Source organism: Zingiber officinale, chromosome 5B (assembly GCF_018446385.1).
Source record: "Zingiber officinale cultivar Zhangliang chromosome 5B, Zo_v1.1, whole genome shotgun sequence".
Lineage (NCBI taxonomy): Eukaryota > Viridiplantae > Streptophyta > Magnoliopsida > Zingiberales > Zingiberaceae > Zingiber > Zingiber officinale.
Genome location: NC_055995.1, coordinates 97,776,606 through 97,785,530, shown reverse-complemented (window position 1 = coordinate 97,785,530; position 8,925 = coordinate 97,776,606). Strand labels below are relative to the sequence as shown.

The window sequence follows — 8,925 nt, the reverse complement described above, 5'->3', positions numbered from 1 at the left end:
TTTAAAAAAAAATTGCTATTTTTGTTCCTTTTTTTTGTTTTTAGGGTAATTTTCATATTTCTGGTATTTTTTAGAGTGGATTTGTCTTAATCCATATCTTGATTTGAGTTAAGATCATTAAGTTAATTACTTTTCTTTTTGGGTAAAAATCTATTTCCTTTCTTTACAAAATTGTAATTACTTTCCTTATTTAAATCTTAGGTTGTGGTCTATATAAGAGACATGTTTAGATGGTGAGGGATTAACCCTCAAATTTTAATAAAAAGTTTTTTCTTGGATGCTTCTCTTCTTGTCTTCTTCTCAATCTTTTCTCTTCTCGTCAACGTACAGAATAATTACTATCCTACCCGGAGTCACAAGTAATAATCAAATTTTCGTACATAAAAGACGATTGGCATATAAAAAAAAGCTCGACCAAATTAAAGAGTCGTGGGACAATTGACATATAAAATAATGCTCGTAACAGGTAGAAGAGTTAGTTATTTGGATAAGCAAAGCTATGAATCAGAGTTAAGAGTTAAGATAAGTTAGCTCCATGATATGTCGTACTTTTACGATCATAGAGAAGCTTTGTGTTTTAACCTATAGGCAGGGGTGTAGTTATATAAGGCTTAGGGGGTGCATCCCTTGAAATTCAAGGAAAATATTAATACGGTGGGAAAAGAAATAAAAAAATGTATAGTTATAAATTTTGAAATTTTCTCGTCTTTTTAGCAAAAAATTCCAATTAAAACCCTTTCAACCTAACCCATTTTCCTCTTTTCCCAAGTCAATTTTTCTTTTATTTATTTTTCTTCTTCCTCCTCTAGTCCTGAACTTTTATTTTCCTCATTTAATTTTTTTTCTTCTTATAATTTCTTTCATATTCTTTTTTCTAACTCTAATTTTACCCGCAAAATCTTTCGCGACATGTCGCTGCCGTTATAGCCCAAGTCGCTATCGTCGGACACCGATTGCTACCACCGTCATTGTCATTTGTTGCATGGTTGTTGTCTTCATTTGGCCAACGTTGTCACTTCGTTAATGCTCTATAAAAAAAAATACTTTTTAATTGAGGTGAAATTTACTTAATTGATTTCTTTCGCTTAGCCGACAACATTGTTTGCTGCCAGTATCACTATCTTCGTTCGTCAACTCTGTCGCTTTACCCCTCCTGAATAAAAATTCTAGTTACGTCATTATCTATATGTTTTAACATATAGGTTGACTTGTCGATATCCTTGAGAACATAAATGTTTCCTTTTTCTATATCTACTAAAAGTACAATTGCATACGACTCTTTAATTATTTCTGTATAGTTTGATAATTAATTTCTTAGCTGTTAGAGTCAATTTTCCTTCACGTAAATTGAACTCTTGACAGAGAAATCTCCGTACAAATCATCATCACCTGCTCAGTTAATTAAGGCACACGAAGCATTCCTCGCACACAGCGTACGCACGGCAATGCTCAGCTTCTGCCCCGCGCATGTGCTCAACCGCTCCCACTCCATGACAACCTACAAACTAATAATAATAAGCCAGTTAACATTATTATTATTATTATTATTATTATTATATTAGCATAGAAAGTAGGTTTTTTTTTCACTGAAAATGCCAAAAGTCTTGCGTCTGGCACAAGCTGGTTCTGCAGTACTGCGGCTGCAACTCATGAGAGTGTGGCTGCTGCACTGACACCGAGGCCAAGCAGAAGGAGGATAGATCCGCAGAGAAGATGGACGGGAATACTTTCCCTGCCGCGTTAAACAGCAGCAACAAATTAAATTACCATGAATGCATTCACGGCTCACAACAGCGTGCAGGTTGGGATCTTGGAAGTCCGTCCATCGCCTAGCTACGTTGCATATATCTGAGACAATGAATGGATCACGTCCAATCCACCCACCCTACCTATTAGCCAGGCCTTACCTTGCCTTGTCTTTCCCAACAAGGGAGGAAGCCGGGCCTGGCTCGCATTGCCAAATTCATCAAAGGTGCCATGGCAGCTACTGGCCTTAGAGCTAGCTAGCTGCCTGTGGCTACGCTTGATGTGAAGAGCCGAGAAGGGAGGAAGAAAAAGGCTAACGGAGAATGGAGACCGGGCACTAGAGTTGGGGTTTATACCAAGTGAATGGGCAAGTGTGGGCTCCCTCTTCTTTTACCCTGATGGAATAGTCACATCACTTCCCGCACTCTCTGGCTTCCCTCGGTAGTAACAACTGATATAGAATATATATTTTCTCTTTCACACTACTTTGGCAAAATTTTGTATTTAGAAAACGTAGGAGATGATCATGGAGTAAGTATGATTTTATTAAAGAGCTTTTATATATATATACACTCGCAAAGAGAGCAGCTAGAATGTAACCAGGCATTATTGCGAGAATAGAAACCCTAAGCAGGCATCATCAATTCCTTGGATCTCTTCTATTCCCTCTCCTTCTAATTAGCTAGCTCTCGTCTTCTTGCCGCCTCATGGACATAGTACTCTCTCCCGCTGAGCACTTGTGCTACGTGCGTTGCACCTACTGCAACACTGTTCTTGCGGTAATTAACACCCTATAGTAGAAGATAAAATTAACAAGTGCACGATCGCCACTATACCTTGCTGCATGGTTGCAGGTTGGGGTTCCATGCAAGAGGATGATGGACACAATGACTGTGAAGTGTGGCCACTGCAACCATCTCTCCTTTCTTAGCCCCAGACCCATCACGCGACACTTAAGTCTCACTGAACATTCAATGAGCCAGCTTCAGGTTCATGACTTCTTCTTGTCTTACAATTATGCACCCAAGATAGTAACTCAATTCATGAAATTAATTTGTTTCTAGGACTTTTGTAGCTTGTAAGCCTATGAGTTGCATTGCAAAGAAGAGAAAAGATTTAGAGAGTTGAGCTAAGCAATACTGATTCTAATTTTGTGTAAAATTTATGAAAGGGGCCTTGCTCTGATTGCCTGAGGGTTTCACCGGCGCTGGCGTGGTTCTCCGGTGAACCAATGATCCAAAAGCCACCCTTTCTTGTGAAACGTAAGGGTTGTATCCTAATTCCTTCCATGGTTTCTCTTCTTCTTCTTTTTCTTTGTTTATTAATTCTAATTGAGCAGCATACACATAATTAATTTGGCTTGGATTTATGGTTACAGCTCCTGAGAAGAAACACAGGATGCCTTCTGCTTACAATCGCTTCATGAAGTAAGAATCAAAATGCTACATTACCTTCTGACTTATTTCTTTACTGCGTTGCATCTTCTATCACAATTTACTTCACAATCTCCACTGTTAATGATGTGCAGTGCAGGCATATAGATCGATTATATTAAATGTATGTACCTGAAAAATTCTAATTAGCTTGAATTAAATAGGAAAAGTGTATGATTAATGCTTGAATGTTTTTGTTCTCTATTGTCCTGTGCAATCTATACATCTTGAACTTATACAATACTATAGTTTCAGTTTAGGATTCCGTACATCTTTTTGTGTATTTGTAAATTGGAACTAAGTAAATTAGCAGTGCTATACATGTTAATAATGTTCATAACTAGAATCGAAACTGTTTATGTGCCATGAAAGGGAGGAAATTCAGAGAATCAAAGCTGCTCGACCCGATATTCCGCACCGAGAAGCATTCAGCATGGCAGCAAAGAATGTGAGTTTTCTACAGACAAACACATCCCTTTAATTTCTTTTGTTCATCTCCTGAGAACAATAATATGCATGCATCAAAATTGGAACATGAACAAAGTGGGCCAAGTGCGATCCTCGCTGCTCAACAATATCTTCTACCTCTGAGAGCAAGAAGCTAGCTCCCATTTCAGAACTGGTAAATCCAAACCCTAATTTCAGATGCAAAAGCACACTAGTCATTCTTCTATGGTTTTAATTATATGGCATGGTTCAGAAAAGAAACAACAGTGACTATACCAGAACGGAGAGCTCCAAAGTTCACAATCACATAGAAAAGAAGGACTAGGTTCCAATCCACATCTACATGGAGCTAGCTAGGTGTTCCACTAGTGGTGTTCTTATGGGTGTTCAGTTTTTGTTGGATTGAACTTCTACTCTCTATACAATGAAGTATGAACTGAAGCATAGCTCTAGCTAGCTAATGTTGTTGTACTCTAATTTCAATTTCTGATCAGTGCATGGCTACGCTATTTATGCATGCATGCATTAATGCAAATGAATGGGAGTGGTATGGATACATGTGGCTCTTATGTATAATATTAACCTATCTATTATATTATACGCATACCAAATTTAGGATTTTAATGAAAAGGAGTGTTATGTTGACAGTTGATCGATACTGATTCAATTTAATCGGTTTAATCAAATATAAAAATTTTAAATCGAGATTATTTTGATTTAATTAAGATTTTGCTCACCCCTAATGAGACATAATACTTTGTCTTGAGTATCAAATAACACTAGACAATTAAATGGTCAGCTAATATGATAATGCAATTTTATCAGTAATTTACATATATATTACCCCGACATGATTACTGAATTACTGCGTGTCCGATTTAATATTATTTTTTTTTTTCCGAATCTCTTTTCTCACCATTTCTGAGACCTGGACCAGAACTATATTCCACAAATTAATCCCTTGCTAGTGAAAGTTGAAAAGGATCGATCCCTTTTCTAGAAAAGAAGAGGAAAGAGGCTCAAATCTTCCCGTCAATATTATTTATTAATTCATATTTTCCAACTTGAAAAGTTTCAAAAGAAGCTGATAAGGAGGAGGAGGAGGTGGATCCAAAAGGATGAACAATAGTGGAAGTCTGATCTAAGTCCGAAGGAACAAAGTCAAGTCCCTGCTCATCTCCCACACGAACCAAACTCATATCTTCTCTCTCTCTTTCTCTTTCTCTTTGATTATATTCTTTTATTCCGTGTTCTTTCCTTTGCCACAAAGCAAAGCCAAAGCCATGCATGGACAACACAAATAATTCCACTGCTTACAAAACAAGCTAAAGCCATTCATTTATATATATGCTTTGCTTCCTCCATCAACGCACATATATGTTAGCTTAGCCTCTAAGTCTCACATCACATTCTTTAAATATAATTCATCTCTGTTTTCTTTTTGGTTAATTAGTTCACTAGTTATAATTAGACAACCTTTTGAATCAACATTTACTATAATATATGGGTTCGTATTGTCTCATGGGAACTGTAAATAAATTAAACGTTCATGAATAAATTTGATATTTGATTTGATAAAAATTTATTTATATTCGTTCAATACATATAAAATGTGATTTTAAATGAATAAACTTAAATATTTTATTAAATTAAATAAACAAACTTGAACATGTTCAGTTCTTTAATATTCATGAACTGTTCCAACATTATTCATGAATAAAGTTTGTGAATCATATTCATTAATAAAATACTCATCAACATGATAAATAAGTAAATAAAATAAAATAAAAATGATTAAATAAGTTATATTATTAAATTTAATAATCAATTTTAAACAATCAAGTTTGTATTGAGTACTATAACATTTAAACGAATCAAATTTAAGTTTGTAATAAAGAAATTAGTTAAACTTGAATAATTTTTTTTTTTTTACTTAGTCCATTTTAGGCTCGACTTAAATTAGTTCAGTTATCTTATCAAATAAGTATTTGAATATGGCTAGCTTTGCTAGATTTAGGAATTTGAATATTTAATCAAATTGAGATCAAAATCTTCCAACTGGTTAAGGTGAGTATAAATGTGCCAAGGCACCGCGGCAAATTTAAAGCCCGAGATTTTTCGATCCGAAGACCGATCGAAGAAGGCGGAGGAGCCCTTCGTATGTCCACCTCCGGCGAAGGCAATAACTTCCCGGCAGAGCTGCCGTTGCCGCCGCTGGGGCCGACGTCCGACGCAGCCTCCGTCAAAGACTTCAAGAAGCGCGCTGCTGCCCCGTCGAGGTTCCTTTTCCAGCGTAACGGCTGCTGGACTGACTTCCCCCACCAGGTGTTCGACCAATTGCGGCACGCTTTCCTCGCCGGAGAAACGTCGTGCCAAGTGCGTGTCGGCGGAGCCTCTTACTTCATTGACTTCCTTCGGATGGTCCAGGTCGATGAAGAATCCAGCGCCGCCAATCCGATCGCGTGGATCGGCGTCGACGGTCGCTGCTTCTTCCCCGTTTCCTCTTACTCCGACTCCGGCATGGAAGTTAAGCTCGACAAAAGTCTGTCGTCGTCGGAGGAGGACTCGTCGTCGACCACCGTCGGTTTGGGCCAGCCGAGGTGGCCGGGAACAGAGAGACTAGAAACTACAGACAGAGATTACAAAGTCGTGGCGAACCTGTTCGCGGCCGGGAACGCAATTAGCATCACCGCCATCCACAAGTGCTTCTATTCGTCTCCGGTGAGGAATTCCCGACTGAAGGCGTTTCAGATGCAGGTGGAGGCGACGAGGGCCGCTCGAGGCCGCGCGAACGTAAAGCTCGGGTGGCTGCCGACGACTTTGAGCGACTTGGCCGTGATCGTCTCCCATGGCTTTGGGCGGACGAATCACGAGCTCTTGGGCGGCGACGCTTGTGGCTTCGGCCTCCATCTCTCCCCGCCTCATTCTCCCCTGCGAAGGTCAGCCCCTCATCCTTCTCCCTCACTCAACTCCCGTTTACTAGGCCACTAAATCGCATCTATATATATTCAGCTGCGCGCTGTCGGAAGTCGACGGCAACGGGGAAGGCCACGTCGTGCTGTGTCGCGCAGTCATGGGGAACATGGAGGAGGTTGCAGCAGGATCCCTCCGGTACCATCCCAGCAGCAGCGAAGAGTTCGATAGCGCCGCCGACGATCTCGAGAGCCCAAACTGGTACGTCGTGTGGAGCACGCACATGAACACTCACATAATTCCTGAATACATCGTCAGCTTCAGATTCTCCAAGCAATCTCAAGATACAGCAGGTTCGAGGAGGATGATGAGGAGTTCTTCACCAAAGAGTGTTGAAATCTCAACAATGTCATTCTCTAAGTTGTTTGCAGAAATAGTGAAGTCTCTTCCACCCTCCATGAAAAAAGCTCTGGAGATCACTTATAACCGGTACAAGGTAAAGTCTGACTCAAGCTATCAATTCTGTTATGGCTCGTCAGCTTTGATGAGTTTTAGGTCAAACGTTTCAGGGAGGAAATTTGAGCAAGGAAGCGTTCATCAGGTACCTGAGAAGCACTGTTGGAGATAAGCTATTGACTTCCAGTATCAAGAGTGTTAGAGGCTACTGAGGATTTGTGGAGCAAGAGCTGTGTGTGCTGTGTGCATGGTTAGAACAGGATTGTGTGCACTTCCTTTTTTGGTTTAACATGATTAAGATAATCATGAATTAATGGAAATGAATCGATAAAGGGATTTTATTATTTCCACGGTCATGAAGAGCCTAAACTTGTTACCATTTCCATCAAATTGAAGTTATTGTAATCATTTTCAGTTTGAACTACCTACAGAGATCTAGTATATTGTCTAGCAAGAAGAATAAATCTATAGATTAAGAATGAAGTAGTGATAACTAAACTGCAAAATAAAGCCTTCCGTGACTCTTCTGCCCATTCGGATTACTTCTCGTCATGGACTCTTACAAACATCTGCCCATTCGGATTACTTCCCGTCATGGACAGGAGTCGGGCAACGAACACTACCATCCGTGACTCTTACAAACATCTGGCCATTCGGATTACTTCCCGTCATGGACAGGAGTCGGGCACCATTTCAGACCTAGATAGATGCTGTTTTTATCCAATGGATTCGTTGAATCCTGCGGAACTGTCCATGAGTGTTCAATGGTAGTTTTTCTTTTTGATATTTTTTAGCCTACGGTTATATCATTTAGGATTTAGAAAGGATTTAGAGGATGAGTCATGGAATTAAGCACACAAAAAATTTCAAATTGAAAAAAAAAATTTAGGTGTGCACCAGTATGAAGCTGTGTATATATATATATGTCCAACTCGTTTCCCCAATTGAGATGGCTCGGGGTGCCTAGAATATTAGGGTCGCCCTGATTCATTCAGGACGCCTCAAGTTGTCTCAGTCAATGACGGAGTTAGTCCGAGTGATCTATTTGGACTGTGGATCATGAGCGTCAACATTGATGCAGACACCCAAGCTAGCCTACTCTTTTTTTTTTTTCCCATTCTTCTATAGTAAATTTGAGTTTTTTCCCTTCTCACACCTTGCAGGCCCTCGAGCTATAGGTGGCTTCGCCATTGGTCTTAGTCGCAGAAATCAAGCTCGAAAATGAGTTAGCACCATATCATTTACCTATACAGAAAGAGAGAGTTGATATACTTCCCGACTTATACTGCATGATTATGCACGATTACTGTAACAGTACTTCGTCAAATTTTTTCTACTATAGCAATACCCCGTAAGAATTAGCAGATACAACATAATGGAAGTTACGAAACTGTAACTATTACAACGTTCTTGTTTGTGGTCCTACCACGATATAGCAACTATGATTACATAACCGTTACAATATTCTAGTCTAATCATATTGTAGCAGTTATGATTTCTTAGTTGCTACAAGGTTTTGATTTGTGATTTAACCATATTTTAACAACTATAAAATCGTAGCTATTACAACATAATTAGACGAGAATGTTATAGCAGCTATGAAATCGTAGTTGCTATAACGTAGCGCTACTACGGTAAAAAAATAGTTTAGGACTTTTTAATTCTAACAGGACATTGCTACACTAAAAAAGTCTGACGACTTCTACATAAAAATCGCACAACATAAGTCGGGGAGCATATTAGCGCTCTCTCTATATATAGGAGTTGATATGGTACACCCTCTATATAAGTGGTATCATCTGTGACCCTTACAAATTAAGGTGCTTGGAAGTGTACCTGTTGAGACATGTTTAACGTTGAATTTAGTAAAAGATATGGGCAGTTGTGAGCCGAAGGGTCCATAAGTTTACCTTTACAAGCAGAGTACTAA

At 39.1% G+C, this 8,925-nt stretch overlaps 2 protein-coding genes across 3 annotated transcripts; both read left to right on the top strand.

Annotated features, from left to right (window-relative positions):
• The first annotated feature begins 2,384 nt into the window (after window positions 1–2,384).
• LOC121986857 (protein DROOPING LEAF-like) lies at window positions 2,385–8,925 on the top strand. Its single transcript, XM_042540790.1, has 8 exons — window positions 2,385–2,525; window positions 2,601–2,735; window positions 2,918–3,008; window positions 3,125–3,173; window positions 3,552–3,627; window positions 3,724–3,772; window positions 5,770–5,784; window positions 8,891–8,925. Exons 1-8 carry the CDS (start codon window positions 2,454–2,456, stop codon window positions 8,923–8,925), a joined length of 522 nt encoding a protein of 173 aa, XP_042396724.1. The 5' UTR covers window positions 2,385–2,453.
• On the top strand, window positions 5,713–7,423 carry LOC121985138 (inactive poly [ADP-ribose] polymerase RCD1-like). Of its 2 annotated transcripts, none has more exons than XM_042538424.1 (3): window positions 5,713–6,565; window positions 6,639–7,035; window positions 7,109–7,423. In XM_042538424.1, the coding sequence occupies exons 1-3, from the start codon at window positions 5,787–5,789 to the stop codon at window positions 7,205–7,207; spliced, it is 1,275 nt and encodes a 424-aa protein (XP_042394358.1). In that variant the 5' UTR covers window positions 5,713–5,786; the 3' UTR covers window positions 7,208–7,423. The 2 variants fall into 2 exon arrangements, with proteins under 2 accessions (XP_042394358.1, XP_042394359.1); XM_042538425.1 differs by having other exon boundaries at window positions 7,095–7,423.

Excerpts from the sequence above, each read along its gene's own strand:
- LOC121985138 (XM_042538424.1), top strand. The coding sequence starts at position 5,787 with ATGTCCACCTCCGGCGAAGGCAATAACTTCCCGGCAGAGCTGCCGTTG. Across the intron at positions 6,566-6,638 it reads CCTCATTCTCCCCTGCGAAG|CTGCGCGCTGTCGGAAGTCG; the intron begins GTCAGCCCCTCA and ends ATATATATTCAG. Across the intron at positions 7,036-7,108 it reads TCACTTATAACCGGTACAAG|GGAGGAAATTTGAGCAAGGA; the intron begins GTAAAGTCTGAC and ends CAAACGTTTCAG.
- LOC121986857 (XM_042540790.1), top strand. The coding sequence starts at position 2,454 with ATGGACATAGTACTCTCTCCCGCTGAGCACTTGTGCTACGTGCGTTGC. Across the intron at positions 2,736-2,917 it reads ATTCAATGAGCCAGCTTCAG|GGGCCTTGCTCTGATTGCCT; the intron begins GTTCATGACTTC and ends AATTTATGAAAG. Across the intron at positions 3,628-3,723 it reads TCAGCATGGCAGCAAAGAAT|TGGGCCAAGTGCGATCCTCG; the intron begins GTGAGTTTTCTA and ends ACATGAACAAAG.